This window comes from Triticum aestivum, chromosome 6B (genome assembly GCF_018294505.1).
Source record: "Triticum aestivum cultivar Chinese Spring chromosome 6B, IWGSC CS RefSeq v2.1, whole genome shotgun sequence".
Classification (NCBI taxonomy): Eukaryota; Viridiplantae; Streptophyta; class Magnoliopsida; order Poales; family Poaceae; genus Triticum; species Triticum aestivum.
In genome coordinates this window covers 216,721,855-216,738,228 of record NC_057810.1, presented here as the reverse complement: position 1 = coordinate 216,738,228, position 16,374 = coordinate 216,721,855, and the positions used below count along the sequence as shown (strand labels likewise).

At 43.9% G+C, this 16,374-nt stretch overlaps 2 protein-coding genes across 12 annotated transcripts; both read left to right on the top strand.

Moving 5' to 3' along the window:
* Positions 1-228: 228 nt before the first annotated feature.
* On the top strand, positions 229-4,247 carry LOC123136646 (chalcone synthase). 11 transcript variants are annotated; one of them, XM_044556092.1, is made up of 5 exons: positions 295-663; positions 1,527-1,536; positions 1,964-2,139; positions 2,301-2,787; positions 3,060-4,247. In XM_044556092.1, the coding sequence occupies exons 4-5, from the start codon at positions 2,745-2,747 to the stop codon at positions 4,070-4,072; spliced, it is 1,056 nt and encodes a 351-aa protein (XP_044412027.1). In that variant the 5' UTR covers positions 295-663; positions 1,527-1,536; positions 1,964-2,139; positions 2,301-2,744; the 3' UTR covers positions 4,073-4,247. The 11 variants fall into 11 exon arrangements, with proteins under 11 accessions (XP_044412018.1, XP_044412019.1, XP_044412027.1 ...); XM_044556091.1 differs by having other exon boundaries at positions 1,527-1,594; XM_044556085.1 differs by lacking the exon at positions 2,301-2,787 and having other exon boundaries at positions 300-398; positions 594-663.
* Positions 4,248-6,015: 1,768 nt separating this feature from the next.
* LOC123133986 (uncharacterized) lies at positions 6,016-8,457 on the top strand. Its single transcript, XM_044553357.1, has 2 exons — positions 6,016-6,145; positions 6,377-8,457. Exons 1-2 carry the CDS (start codon positions 6,023-6,025, stop codon positions 6,848-6,850), a joined length of 597 nt encoding a protein of 198 aa, XP_044409292.1. The 5' UTR covers positions 6,016-6,022; the 3' UTR covers positions 6,851-8,457.
* Positions 8,458-16,374: the final 7,917 nt, after the last annotated feature.

Here is a 16,374-nt window from a genome sequence, read left to right as displayed (position 1 = left end):
GAGAGAGAACATCCTGGTGGGTTCTGTACGGGGCATCGAGTTAAGTCTGGATGGCTAGGTTAGGTGGTTGTCAAGAAAAAGGGAGACACCTAATTAAGTCGGCAAATTATTGAGGACAACGTGCCCATTCATCCCGATCCGGCTGACCGGCCTCTACGGATACCATTTGTGCTGTTTGGCAGTTCACCATTTGATGAGTGTTGTAAAGGATCTGTTGGTGCCATGCACATTCAAACCGTCCACCAAACACGACCTGACTGGTAGCAGTATATAAGTTCACGAAACTCGAAACTCGAAACAGCCATTCGTCACGCTTTCACTGTATCAGTCGTAGAAGCACCGAATAGCAACAGGGGAAGAAGAAAATTGCCTTAAGCTCATTGTGTCTCCTCGATCGTGTGAGTTTCTCCTCTTTGCGTTTGCTCCGAGCCACTGCCAATGTCTTCCCTTGCGTGCGGGGTGTTCTCTTGCGTGCGGAGATCCGGCCTCTAGCTGACAATTGCTGCTGCTCCGAGCCACTGCCAATGTCTTCTTGACCTGTTGGCTGCTACTTCTGTATTAAGTGCACTTGTATTGTAATCTTGCTATTTCAGGATTTAGTACTGGACGACGGGGAAGAAGAGGGAAAAACATTGAGAGATTTTGCCAGTGGCCGGCTAATTGGTACTACTCTCTATACTCAAAACTTGCAAGTTTGTCTTAATTCAATTTTTGTAAACTTTGACTAAGTTTGTAGTGGAATTTATTGACATTTACATACCAAATCGATAGCATTATAGTATTCATTAGTGTATATATTTGTCACACCATATATATTTGTTATTGTAAATTTGACTTGGGACAACACTAATATGCAGAGTAAATAGAAGCAGATGAATACATTTTTCTCTCTAAATCCTTTGACACTTAGTGGTTAACTCTTAATTTAAACCTAGTAATTGTAGGACGTGCAGCACACAGATAGACGTCATAGAAAGCTTGTAATTACTTAGTACGTACTCCCCCGTTTCATAAAGAAGTATGAAGACGTGCATGAGTCTCATGAGCGTCGATCAGTCCTTTGATACGGTGGCATCAGGAATTGCTGTGTGCGCAGCACCCTTTGAGAAAGACAAATCAGCAGGGTCCCTTCTAAATTATTTGAAGTTTTAGTTTATTTGTCCTTAGCAAAAAGAGTTATCTATTCTGTTTTTTTTTCAGCAGGGTCTGAAAGAATTGGCTTCCATATAATCTCAGAAATCTCAGGGTTTTCCGCCCAAAAGCATTCAAACAATTTTTAATTCAAGTATTGTTGAATTTGAGCTAATTTTGTCAAAACCAGCAAATCCCACGGCATTCTACTCTACCATTGGGCCAGAGGAGCCGGTGACCGGTTGGCTGACCGGAATTGAAAACCTTTATCACAAGTCAAAGTTTATAGTTTAGGAAGTCTATAGAAAAACATGCTAGTATCCACAATATCAAATATATATATTATATATTCTATGATTAACCTACTGAAACTAATTTGATGTATTTCCCTGTAGATTTGACCAGGTAATTTGGAAAAGTGAGCATCGCTAATTTGTCAATCTGGGGCATGACAATACATCTGGTAGTCGATTAAGTTTCCACATTTTCTACAGTGCAATGAAATGTTGCCCCCTTTTCAACACAATGACCTGGTGCATCAAGTTTCTGCTCTAAGTGTCTATGGTACACAAAAATGATTGACAACAACATAGTTGTACCATTGGTGCTCGTCGGTAATATATAGATGTAAATCCTAGCCAACAATGCTGACCAAACAGAAATAGTACATGGTCCCATTTGGCAATTATGAACATGTACCCTCCTACCATTGGCAGATCTGACCTAATGCATCGCTAGTAATAAATATATGGAACCATACTTCAAGATGGCACCTCATATTACCAATTTGTGTGATGTGTGTGGTGCCATAACGGTGGCTTTGTTTCTGTAGAAAAGAGAGTTCTTTGGAGATGGGGTTTTGCGTAAGTGGCACCAGAGCAACTATCATGGGAATAGGCACAGCCGTGCCAACAAATGTACTGCAACAAAGTTCCTTCTCTGACTACTATTTTGAGACAACAAATAGCAATCACATGGTGGACCTAAAGGCCAAGTTCGCAAATATATGTAAGTTTTATATGCATATATGCTGGCCATGTACCACATTATTTCATAAATAGATGGTATTTTGAATGCTCATATGTTAGGTAGCATGCATACACATTTGAGACAGTTAGTTTTTAGTTTTTACAAGTATTTAGGGACATTACAACCGAGCACTATTCCAGCTTTCTCAGGCCACCAACCTTTTCGGTCATCGGATCTGGAGTGTTAGTTGTCATCAGCCGTTGGATCTATCTGCAATCTCGTATGGGCTGAGGTGGCTGAAGAGAGAGAGCCTAACGGACTGGGGCGATGCTCCCGTAACAAAATTGGCAGGCTACTGTTAATTGGGCCAACTGGGCCATCGTTTTGGAAGGGAAAAACAAAACCATCCTCTCCGCACTAGAAACCTCGCGGGTCGAGCGACGCACTCCAGCGCGTGATGTTGACCTCGGCGGGCGGGTCGATTAGATGTGCGATGCCCCGTTCGCTCGGGTGCGGTGCGAGAGCGATAGGGTCTCCTTGCGGGCGACGCCAACGAACGGCCAGGGGGAAAGCCAATCGTCACTTATAGTCGATTCGACTCCACTCGACGGCGATTGAGGAATAATTCATTGTTGCTACAAGTAATGGCAACCGATGTGCGTGACTCACCGGTGGGCACTAATGCAGGTCAGTTACGCTCCTTGCCTCTGCACATATAATCCCTACAATCCCGTTGTTCCTTCCCATCCCACTCCATACTTTCGCAAATACAATCTCCGACAGCCATGGAGTTATACCTGTAGGTACAGTAACAATTTCAAAATTATAATTGCAAGTTTTCTGGGGCGTCATGCATTACAAACATGCTATTCAAGCAGTAATGTTTCATCAGTATACTATTCAAGGGTAAAGCAGTGTTTTCTAGGAATTGAAGATTATGTCTCTATCAAATTTTGCAGGTGAGAAGACAATGATTGAGAAGAGACATTTGTACATGTCTGATGAGTTCATTAGGAGCAGCCCTTCTATTACGGCCTACAATTCCCCATCGCTCAACCTTCGTCAAGGGCTAGCGGATGCCGCTATACCACAACTCGGTGCGGAAGCTGCACGGCATGCCATCGCGGACTGGGGCCGGCAGGCATCGAACATCACACACCTCGTCTTCTGCACGACGGTGAGTGGGTGCATGCCCGGTGCCGACTTTGAGCTCATCAAGCTCCTCGACCTCCCTCTCTCCACTAGACGTTTCATGCTATACCAGGCTGGCTGCCATGGTGCCGGCATCTCCATGCGTCTAGCCAAGGACCTTGCTGAAAATAACCATGGCTCCCGTGTACTTGTGGTTTGCTCTGAGGTGATCACCATGGCTTTTCGTGGCCCCTCGAAAAGCCACATGGGGAACCTTGTTGGGCAGGCCATCTTTGATGACGCCGCAGGTGCCATTATCATTGGAGCTGAACCTACTGGGAACGAGAGACCCTTATTCGAGATGGTGTCTGCATCACAAGACATCATACCGGGCACGGAAGAGATGGTGGTGTCCAAGCTATACGAGGATGGGATTGTGTACACCCTTCACCGAGATGTCGCGCTCCATATCTCGAGAAACATAGAGGGGCGTGTGAAGAAGGCACTCGAGCGTGCCTCGCTCCTCACCAAGGACTGGAACGAGGAGCTGTTTTGGGTGGTGCACCCTGGTGGCAGGGAGATACTGGACAAGGTGGAGAGCAGCCTTGTTCTGAGAAAAGAGAAGATGGATGTCTCAAGGAAGGTGATGGCGCAGCATGGCAACACACTGAGCTCGTGTGTCATTGTTGTTATGGATGAGATGCGAAAGAGGTCTCGGAAGCGTGGGCTACCCACGGCAGGGGAAGGTCTTGAGTGGGGACTGCTCTTTAGCTTTGGCCCAGGCCTCACCGTCGAGACCATACTTCTCCGAGCACTGCACAATCAAGAACCCAACGCGTGACTGGCCCAAAAAAAAACCCCAACATTGTGATTGTTGCTTAAATCACGGTATCCATTTTTTTTCATACGACGGTGTGGTTTGTAATGTAAATCTTGTGTGCTTCCACATGTTCCCAATCTATATATTATAAGATATTTTAAGTTAACTATCTTATATATCCATCTATATTCTAAAACTGACTCCTAATACAATATCTACATTAAGGTATATCATCCTAAAATAGTCGTCGTTGGATTATATCAAGGATCAATCAATCCCATTAGATCTTCGTAGTTGAGGCCTATGAAAGTCATGTCATTTGGTTAAATGCACATCCTTTGATGAAATGATGTCTTCTCATGGAAAAGGCACACCCCTAGGTGAAAACCCCTCACTTCAATTATAGACACACACGGACATACATATTAGAAAAGAATGAAAAAAGCAAAATAATTGTTAGATTTACATGTTGCAATATTCACTTTGCAACTTTTAATAGATGCCGCAATTCAAATTGTCTTAACTATGTAGTAAACTAATGTACCAAAATATACTATTTCTATTTGTTTATGCACTTCAATAACATTTGAACTTTACAAGTTTATGTTTTGCAAAAGTAAAAATTCTCTCTATATACCATATATCTAAAAATAAACTCACTAAAACATGTAATAATATCCGAAGAAAAACATGGACTCTACACTATTATTTGGCCCCACACTAATCCTAAAGGTTAAGGAAATACGATCAACGAATCAACCTATGCTTCATTCACAACCGTGAGATGAGTTCCATCCGGCTCTACCACCACCATCAGACGTAACTTCTTTGGCCTCCTTTCGTAAGAACAAAAGCAATAAAAACCTAAATAATCACCATCTCGCCCAATCTCGTAGTGTCGAGCAATCCGACAACCGCATGCCTGCATGACAGCTACTAACCCCAGCATCGTCACCTCGTGCTTCTCACTACCGAAGATGGCGGGAACGACAGAGTCGTGCTTCAGTCAGCACTCATGTGTGTGCGGCGCCGCGTCTTCATGGATGGTTGCGGGCTTGCAGTGTGTGCCGCGACGAAAGGTACGCATGGTGGAGGAGCTCCATCATGAGGGCAGATTGCTCACTAGAGCTAGCAAGCGCGTTCTTCAACAGGGAAGCCGACGGGTCTAGCTTGGGCTTCTTGGAGTCACGGGAATGATGAGGGTGCATGACATAGGGAACTAGGAGGAGAAGGGCACCTACCAGAGGTTTGGAGGTGGAAGACATAGCTCACCACGGTTAGGTCCAGCTCTCAAAATAGGCTGTCACTGCTTTATAAATAAAGCCACACGATCGAGTGATAAAAGAAGTTGAGAAAATCTCGATAGAAGTTGATCAAAAAAAAATGACAAAATAAGCTCACGCCGCTAACAAGTCCCAACAGTATACTACTAAACATCACCAACAAGAAACCGAGCAAATTCACAGAAGAGGACCCTTCGCCGGTTGCGACTCATGGTGTCCATGAGAGAATGCATGTATGGTATGAGCATAGGTTGAATACTTTGTTATGCAATCGTGGGTCTGCTAACATTAACATTCTGACCATTCCGTGTCATCAGGCCCAACCGGAGAGCAACACCGACTTATGAGAGGCCTTGCCCCCTCCCCCTCAAAAAATACTAGCATGTTAGGAGGGGACAACCCCGCCCTTATAAGTCGTGTTATGTCTCCCCCCACAACTGATGTGGGACTAAACCCAACAATCTCCCCTGAGCGTTTCGGGAGAGGAACTCTGGTGACGCCCAGGGCAACTCGCCCGTGACGGGAATGGCGGCAGCGCGGCCCTGGCGCCCGTCGGGGAAGGCCGCGAGGAGCGGTGGAGGCTGGATGGCCACTTTGGCGATGAGTGGAGCATCTTCAAGAGGCAGGAAGGGAGATCCTTTGGAGAGCGCGAGATCCAGAAGGCTGCGTTCGGCGCCTTCGGGAGAGGATGCAAGGCTTCTTCAATTTAGATCGAGGGGATTCTCAACTAAAGGAAGGGAAAGCTACATCGACGATTGTGGTGGTCGTTGAGGATTTGATGGTGCTGGATTCTACGCCCGTGGCTGATCTGGTGAGTAATTGAGGAGAGAAGGAGACAGTTTCTAGTGCGTTCAACTTCCTCATGAATGGGGAATTTGGTGATAGTTCCGTTTCTTGTGCAAAATTAAATCCAAGAGTTATCTGTTTTGATTTTGTGACGAAATTTGAGGAGGGTGAGGCCTATTTCAAGGGTGCAGAGCATGATTTTGGGTCTCAAACTTCAGCCACTGCTTCCAGTTGATCTGTCGTTCGTTCTTTTTAGGGAAACATGTCAAGCCAGGACTACCCCACGACTCAGGCTGGGATGAATCAAGATGATGAGGCTGCTGCGTTCGGGGGTAGCAGTGGTCGGGACGGGCTGCAGATGGTGGCGCCTCCCTCACAGGGCGTGGTGAGCAACGAGTTGATGGCTTCCACTGACTCGTCTTTGCTGACGAAACAAAAGGGCGCCGTGGGAGGGCCGAGCGGCCTGATTCTGGATTCGCCAAAGGCCTCCAGTGGATTCGCTGCCACGACTACATCGCCCCCTACCCTTTGTAGGAACAGCAAGACCAAGCTGCGCTCTTCGACAATGTTCAAAGACAAGCCGATCGTCATCGACATGGAGGCGGCTTTGCGGGCGGTGGCGGACAAGCTGGTGGTGGGTCAGGTACTCTCACCATACCTGGCTGACCCCCGGGCCGTCGTCAACGAGGTGAAAGGGGCATGGAGGCTCCGCGGCGAGGCGGTGGCCTAGCGAGTCAAAAGTGAAGATGGGTGCTTCATCGTCACCTTTTCGGAGGAGGGTGACCGGCGTCATGTGCTGCAAGCTAGACCATGGCACTACAGGAATGATGCAGTCCTACTCGCGACGTTTGATGGAAGCGGTGACCCTATGGATGTTCCCCTTGATTCTTTCAGAATTTGGGTGCAAATCCATCAGTTACCGGTTCCTATCAAGACCGTGGAAATGGGATGGACCCTTGGCGAGAAGCTCGGCACCGTCATTATGGTGTCACACAAGAACAAGAAGATCGTCGACGAGTACATTCACATCCGCATCAAGCATCAGGTGGACGAGCCAGTGAGGAAATTCATCGACACAACCGACGTTGGGGCACTAACAAGATATACTTTCCTGTGTTGTGGTGTTGTGGGGCACACTACAGCCAAGTTCTGTGGTGCCCCTACTGAGCTTCGAAAGAAGAACTTCTCCATCGACCTCAAGGCTTCTGCGCTTTCGAAGAACCTACGCACTTCGGGGGCTTCGAACGGGCGTCTCCTCGAGTATGGAGGCCTATCGGTGGCCCCTAGAGATGTGGAGGTGGCGGGCAGGTCCAAGCTACCGGAGAAGGTGATCAAGGCGGTGACCACGGCTGTCCAGAAGCTCACGGTGGAGGCGATGCCTTTCTTTCCCATTTCTGCTGGTGCGCAGAATTGTGGGGAGGAGACGATGGGGGCTGAAGGTTCCTAGGATGAGGACCCCTCTCAATGATGCTGAGATGGTCATCGCGTCTGGTCGGGTGGACGGCCGTATCAGGATGTTGTAGGTGTCAAAGGGGGTGCTCCCTCCATCATCTTGAGTGCTCCTGTGACCCCTGCTGTTGTTGATGCTGCTTTTGGGGAGTGACCCAAAGGAGCTGTGGATGGTGCCCCCTCAGCCCGCCAGGGTAACATGGTGGACGTACAGGGCACTATGGGCTCCATCAACATGTACGCCCATGCTGAAGGGGAGGTTGCTGACACAGGCAAGGGAACTGATTCTATTCGAGGCCGATGGAAGAGACTTTGTAGAGAGGAGCAGGTGGAGCGGGTTGTTGTCCAAGGCGTGTGTGCCAAGCATGTGAAGTTTGGGGTCCCAACGCCGCCAAATAGCGGCAATGACATGTCTAGCCACAAGGGTGCCTTTACAGCCATCCTGGAGAGCATAGCAGGTAGTAAGAGGTGTCATCCCGATGATCAAAATTTAGTGCTTAGCATGGATAGCACTGGTTCAGAGAGTTTAGAGTATAAGAGTGCAAATGGTTTAAGTGTTTCTTGTAAAAGAGTCTGTACTGAGAGGGTTGAGGCTGTAGTAGGGCTACATGGATCAATTGTTCATGTAACACAGGAGAGAGAGGGGAGAGAGGAGGATGCTCATGATAGAAGGTGGGAATCAGTGGGAGAGGACAAAGAGGATGGGGAGGAAAAAAGGAAGCTACCGGCCTTGGGGCTACCGGTGACCTGATGGGCGTGGATGACGCCCGTCAGGAGCCATGAAAATATTGAGGTGGAACTATCAAGGCTTGGGTCAACCTCGTACAGTTCAAGAGTTGGTGTGCCTCTCAAAGATTCGCATACCCAATATTATCTTTTTATCTGAAACAAGAAAGAATAAAGAGTATGTTGAGAGCTTGCACTAATGTTTTTACTGTTTCTGGCCATGGTGAAGGTGGAGGACTAGCTGTGTTTTCGGATGAGGTGTACTCTTGTGAGATGAACAAATATGATGACCATTTTATTGATTTGTACGTCGACAAGGGAAAGGGAATAAAGTGGAGGTGCACCTTCATTTACGGTGAGCCTAAGGCGAGCCAAAGGTATATATGCTATGTGGGATCTCTTGAGACGGATTAGACCTCTTGGTGTTGGAGCTTGGTTTATGGTGGGGGATTTTAACGAAGCTATGTGGCAAGATGAGCACTTCTCTCATCATAAAAGGTATACTAGACTAATGGCTAATTTTCGTGAAGCTCTGTCTGATTGCAATTTATATGACTTGGGCTACTATGGCATGGCTTGGATGTATAATAACAAGCAAGATGGAAACAAGAATGTTAAGGTGCGTCTTGATTGTGCGGTGGCGTGCCCGCTTTGGTCTTGAATGTTCCCTCGATGTAAGGTATCCCATATTATAAGCTCCGGGTCTAATCACTATCCCATTTTTGTTGAGGTTTTGGGTACTCCCCGGGTGGGTAGATTTGTTAATCAGTTGAAATATGAATCCTATCGGGAGAGGGAAGGTGGGGCATTGGATGACCAGATTAGTGCTTGTTGGAATAGAGAGTCTAATATTAATGATCTTGAAGATATTGCAAATAAGTTAGACAAATTAATGAAATCTCTTCATGGGTGGACTCGGGTTCTGATACATCCATTTTGCATCATGTTTACCTACTGTTATCTATAATGTTTTTATGCATAATAATGCTTTTTGAAGTAATTCTAATGCCTTTTCTCTCATAATATGCAAGGTTCACATAAAGAGGGAGAATTCCGGCAGCTGGAAATCTGAACCTGAAAAAGCTATGTCAGGCCACCTATTCCGCACAACTCCAAATGAGCGGAAACTTCATGAGGAATTTTTATGGAATAAATCAGAAATAATGGAGCAAATAACAACCGGAGGGGGCCACCTGGTGAGCACAAGACACTAGGGTGCGCCAGGCCCCCCAGGCGTGCCCTAGTGGGTTGTGCTCAGCCCAGCCCACCTTCGGTGCCCATATTCTGGTATATAAGTCATTTTGACCTAAAAAAATAAGGAGAATACTTTTGGGACGGAGCGTCGCTGTCTCGAGGCGGAACTTGGGTAGGAGCACTTTTGCCCTCCGGCGGAGCGATTCCGCCGGGGGAACTTCCCTCTCGGAGGGGAAAATCATCATCATCATCATCACCAACAAATCTCCCATCTTGGGGAGGACAATCTCCATCAAAATCTTCAACATCACCATCTCCTCTCAAACCCTAGTTCATCTCTTGTGTTCAATCTTTGTATCGGAACTATAGATTGGTGTTTGTGGCTGACTAGTAGTGTTGGTTACATCTTGTAGTTGATTACTATATGGTTTATTTGGTGGAAGATTATATGTTCAGATCCATTATGCTATTTAATACCCCTCTGATCATGAGCATGATTATCACTTGTGAGTAGTTACTTTTGTTCTTGAGGTCACGGGAGAAATCTTGTTGCAAGTAATCATGCGAATTTTATATGTGTTCGATATTTGATGGTGCGTATGTTGTGATTCCCTTAGTAGTGTCATGTGAACATCAACTACATGACACTTCACCATCTTTGGGCCTAAGGAATGCACTGTGGAGTAGTTATTAGATGATGGGGTGCGGGAGTGACATAAGCATAAACCCTAGTTTATGCGCTATTCCGTAAGGAGCTGATTTGGATCCAAAAGTTTAATGCTATGGTTAGAATTTATTATTAATACTTTTCTCGTAGTTGTGGATGCTTGCGAGAGGGTTAATCATAAGTAGGAGGTTTCTTCAAGTAAGAACAGCACCTAAGCACCGGTCCACCCACATGTCAAATTATCAAAGTAGCAAACACAAATCAAACCAACATGATGAAAGTGACTAGATGAAATTCCCGTGTGCCCTCAAGAACACTTTGCTTATCATAAGAGACCATTTTGGCTTGTACTTTGCCTAAAAAGGATTGAGCTATCTTTCTGCACTTTTGTTACCATTACCGTTACTTGCTCGTTACAAATTATATTGCTATCAAACTACTCGTTACTTATAATTTCAGTGCTTGCAGACATTACCTTGCTGAAAACCGCTTGTCATTTCCTTCTGCTCCTTGTTGGGTTCGATACTCTTACTTACAGAAAGGACTACGATTGATCCCCTATACTTTTTGGTCATCAAGGCTCTTTTCTGGTGCCGTTGCCTGGGAGTGAAGCGCTCTTGGTAAGTGGAAATCGGTAAGGAAAAATTATTACTATGTGCTGAAATTTATTGTCACTTGTTACTATGGAGAACAATCCTTTGAGGGGTTTGTTCGGGGTATCTTCACCTCGAACAGAACCACAATTAGTTACCCCTCAACCCACTGCACCTACTGAAAATATTGAATATGAAATTCCTTCAGGTATGATAGAACAACTGCTAGCTAATCCTTATGCAGGAGATGGAACCGAACATCCTGATATGCACTTGATATATGTGGATGAAATTTGTGGATTATTTAAGCTTGCAGGTTTACCCAGAGATGAAGCTAAGAAGAAGGTTTTCCCTTTATCTTTGATGGGGAAAAACATTGACATGGTATAGGCTATGCGATGATATTGGATCTTGGAGTTGGAATCGATTGAAATTGGAATTCCATCAAAAAATTATCCTATGCATCTAGTTCATCGTGACCGGAATTATATATATAATTTTTGGCCTCGTGAAGGAGAAATTATTGCTCTAGCTTGGGGGAGGCTTAAGTCAATGATATATATATGCCCCAATCATGATCTCTCAAGAGAAATTATTATTCAGAATTTTTATGCTCGGCTTTCTCATAATGATCGATCCATGCTTGATATTTCTTGTATTGGTTCCTTTATGAAGAAGACTATTGAATTCTGGTAGGATCTAGAAAGAATTAAACACAACTTGAAAGATTGGGAACTCGAGAAGGTAAAGAGTCAGGTATTAAGCTTGAGTTTGATTGTGTTAAGTCTTTTATGAATACCGATGCTTTTCAAAAGTTTAGCACTAAATATGGACTAGACTCTAAGGTAATAGCCTCCTTTTGTGAATCTTTTGCTACTCATGTTGATCTCCCTAAAGAGAAGTGGTTTAAATATCACCCCCCTATTAAAGAAGAAATTAAAGAACTGATAATAGGTAAAGAACAAACTATCAGTTACAATGTTGATTCAGTTGTTCCTACTACTTATATCGAGAAACCACCTTTCCCTGTTAGGATGAAGGAACATGCTATGGTTTCAACTGTGGTCAATAAAAGTTATATTAGAACACCTAAACCAGCTGAACCAATCAAAGTAGAACCTAGTGTTGCTATGGTTAAGGATCTCTTGGTTGAAAACATAGATGGGCATGTTATTTACTTCTGTGATGAAGCTGCTATAATTGCCAAACCCGATGAAAAAGATAAAGATAGACCTGTTGTTGGCATGCCTGTTGTCTCACTTAAGATATGAGATCACTGTTATCATGGTTTATGTGACATAGGTGCTAGTGTGAGTGATATTCCTTTTACTTTATATCAAGAAATTATGAATGACATAGCACCCGCTTAGATAGAATACATAGATGTTACTATTAAACTTCTAATAGACACCATCACACCACTTGGGATTGTTAGAGATGTTGAAGTCTTGTGTGGAAAAATAAAATACCCTGCTGATTTTCTTGTTCTTGGTTCCCCACAGGATGACTTTTGTCCCATTATCTTTGGTAGACCTTTTTTGAACACTATTAATGCTAAAATAGATTGTGAGAAACAAATTGTCGGTGTTAGTTTTGGTGATGCATGAGTTTAATTTTTTCAAGTTTAGTAGAAAGCATCATAAGAAAGAATTGCCTAGTAAGGATGAAATTATTGGTCTTGCTTCTATTGTTGTGCCTGCTACTGATCCTTTAGAACAATATCTGCTAGACCATGAAAATGATTTGCATATGCACGAAAGAAATGAAATAGATAGAATCTTGTTCGAACAACAACATGTGCTTAAACACAATTTTCCTATTGAAACTCTAGGAGGTCCCCCTCCACCTAAATGTGATCCTGTGTTTGAATTAAAACAATTGCCACACACTTTGAAATATACTTATCTTGATGAGAAGAAGATATATCCTGTTATTATTAGTGCTAACCTTTCGGAACATGAAGAAGAAAGATTATTGAAAGTTCTAAGGAAGCACCGAGCTGCTATTGGATATACTCTTGATGATCTTAAGGGCATCAGTCCCACTCTATGACAGCACAAGATTAATTTGGAACCTGTTGCTAAACACGTTGTTGATCACCAACGTCGGTTGAATCCGAAGATGAAAGAAGTGGTAAGGATGGAAATATTAAAACTTCTGGAAGCAGGTATAATCTATCCTATAGTTGATAGTAGATGGGTAAGTCCTGTCCATTGTGTCCCTAAGAAAGGAGGTATTACTGTTGTTCCTAATGATAAGAATGAACTTATTCCACAAAAAATTGTTACATGCTATAGAATGGTAATTGATTTTAGAAAATTAAACAAAGCAACTAGAAAAGATCATTACCATCTGCCTTTTATTGATCAAATGCTAGAAAGATTATCTAAGCACACACATTTTTGCTTCCTTGATGGATATTCTGGTTTTTCACAAATACCTGTTTCTCAACCCGATCAAGAAAAGACCACTTTTACTTGTCCTTTTGGAACTTATGCTTATAGATGTATGCCTTTTGGTTTATGCAATGCACCTGCTACCTTTCAAAGATGTATGACTGCTATATTCTCTGACTTTTGTGAAAAGATTGTTGAGGTTTTCATGGATGACTTTTCCATTTATGGGAAGTCTTTTAATGATTGTTTAAGCAATCTTGATCGAGTTTTGTAGAGATGTGAGCAAATGAATCTTGTCTTGAATTGGGAGAAGTGCCACTTTATGGTTAACGAAGGTATTGTTTTGGGCCATAAAATTTCTGAAAGAGGTATTGAGGTGGACAAAGCTAAGATTGATGCAATTGAGAAAATGCCATGTCCTGAAGATATCAAAGGTATTCGTAGTTTCCTTGGTCATGCTGGTTTCTATAGGAGATTTATCAAAGCTTCTCTAAAATTTCTAGGCCTCTTACAAATCTTTTGCAAAAGAATATTCCTTTTTGTTTTTGATGATGATTGTTTAGAAGCCTTTGAAACACTAAAGAAAGCCTTAATTTCTTCACCTATTGTTCAACCACCTGATTGGAACTTGCCTTTTGAAATTATGTGTGATGCTAGTGATTATGCTGTTGGTGCTGGTCTAGGACAAAAAGTTGATAAGAAACTGAATGTTATTCATTATGCTAGTAAAACTCTAGACAGTACACAAATAAATTATGCTACTACTGAAAAGGAATTTCTAGCAGTGGTGTTTGCTTGTGATAAATTAGGATCCTATATTGTAGATTCAAAAGTAATTGTTCACACTGATCATGCTGCAATAAACTATCTTATGGAAAAGAAAGATGCCAAGCCTAGGCTTATTCTATGGGTTCTCTTGCTACGAGAATTTGATTTGCATATCACTGATAGAAAAGGAGCGGAGAACCCCGTGGCTGATAACTCGTCTAGGTTGGAGAATTTTCTTGATGACCCACAACCTATTAATGATAGTTTTCCTGATGAGCAATTAGTTGCAATAAATGTTTCTAACAGTACACCTTAGTATGCTGACTATGCTAATTATATTGTTGTTAAGTACATTCCTCCTAGCTTTACATACCAACAAAAGAAAAAAAAACTTCTATGATTTAAGACATTACTTTTGGGATGACCCACATCTTTATAAAGAATGAGTAGAGGGTATTATTAGACGTCGTGTACCTGAGCATGAACAGAGACAAATCCTATGGAAATGTCACTCCGAAGCTTATTGAGGGCATCAAGCGGGATAGAACTGCCACAAGGTATTGCAATCTGGGTTTTATTGGCCTACTCCCTTCAAGGATGCTCATAAGTTTGTCTTATCTTGTGATGGATGTCAAAGAATAGGTAATATAGGTAAGCGTCAAGAAATGCGTATGAATTTTTCACTTGCCGTTGAACCATTTGATGTTTGGGGATTTGATTACATGAGACCTTTTCCTTCCTCTAATGGGTATACTCATATTTTGGTTGTTGTTGATTATGTTACTAAGTGGGTAGAAGCCATTCCAATTAGTAGTGCTGATCACAACACCTCTATTAAGATGCTTAAAGAAGTTATTTTCGCAAGGTTTGGAGTCCCTAGATATTTAATGACTGATGGTTGCTCACACTTTATCCATGGTGCTTTCCGTAAAATGCTTGCCAAGTATGATGTTAACCATAGAATTGCATCACCCTATCATCCTCAGTCTAGTGGTCAGGTTGAACTTAGCAATAGACAAATAAAATTAATTTTACAAAAGACTGTCAATAGGTCCCAGAAGAATTGGTCTAAGAAATTAGATGATGCACTTTGGGCTTATAGAACAACATATAAAAATCCTATGAGTATGTCTCCTTACAAAATGGTTTATGGAAAAGCTTGTCATTTGCCTCTTGAGTTAGAACATAAAGCTTTTTGGGCAATTAAAGAACTCAACTATGATTTCAAACTTGCTGGTGAGAAGAGGTTATTTGATATTAGCTCATTAGATGAATGGAGAACCCAAGCTTATGAAAATGCCAAGTTATTTAAAGAAAAGTTAAAAGATGGCATGATAAAAGAATCCAAAAGCATGATTTCAAGGTTGGAGAATATGTTCTTTTGTACAACTCTTGTTTCAGATTCTTTGCAGGAAAACTCCTCTCCAAATGGGAAGGACCCTATGTCATCGAGGAGGTTTATCGATCTGGAGCTATCAAAATAAATAATGTCGAAGGTATTAACCCGAAGGTTTTTAATGGGAAACGAATAAAACATTATATCTCAGGTACGTCCATTAATGTTGAAAGCAATATTATCCAAACTATGACACCGGAAGAACACATAAAAGAAGGGATAATTAATTTGATGCCCTTAGTTGTGTCCCCCTCGGCAGTTTTGCCCCTAATTTTCAAAAACCCTTGGTCTTGCCCAAACATGTTTGGTCCCTTTATGTTTTTGCCCTTCCGTCCCAATTTCGTATAGTCAAAGGCGTTTGACTGTTAATCAGACTTTTTTTTGGACCATCTTGCCCTTCCCCTCTCTCTCCCCATGCCTCCTCTCTCTCTCTCTCTCTCCCCATGCCTCCTCTCTCTCTCTCCATGCTCGCCTCCTCTCTTTCTCTGCGTGCAACAGGAGCAGGCCGCCGCCCTGGTAGTTCTCTGCCGCCGACGCTGCTGGCCGTTTCGAGCGCCACCGCGGGCGGCCGTGCCAGATTCATCGGTCCCACCTCCGAATCTATGCGACCCCGACCACGTCGCCTCGCTTGCCGCCCCGTTCCGCGCTCCCTGTTGACCTCTGGCGTCTCTCCGTTCCCCGCTCGCGTTCGTGCGAAGGGGACACGCCGACGCCCTGCTCCACCCCGATCTGTCGTGCGTGAGGCCCGCCACACCCAGCGCAGCCCATCAGTGCCACGGCCCTACACCGACGGCTACCATGGCATTGCGGGCAACGGGGAGCAGGACCTATCGCCCTTCTCCTTTTTCTTCCACTATATCTTCCCATCTAAGCGCGCCGCCATTTTTCCGCAGGTTCAAGCCAGCATGCCCATGGCACCCTGAGCTCAGGGACGAGCAGCCCCTACCCATCTGCCCTGCCGCCAGTCACCAGTGCCTCCCTGACCTCTGTCCCGGCAGGATCCAGTCCAGCCCGAGCCTCCCGCGTCCTGATCCGCCATCTCCGCCGCTCCCCCATGCCCCTCGC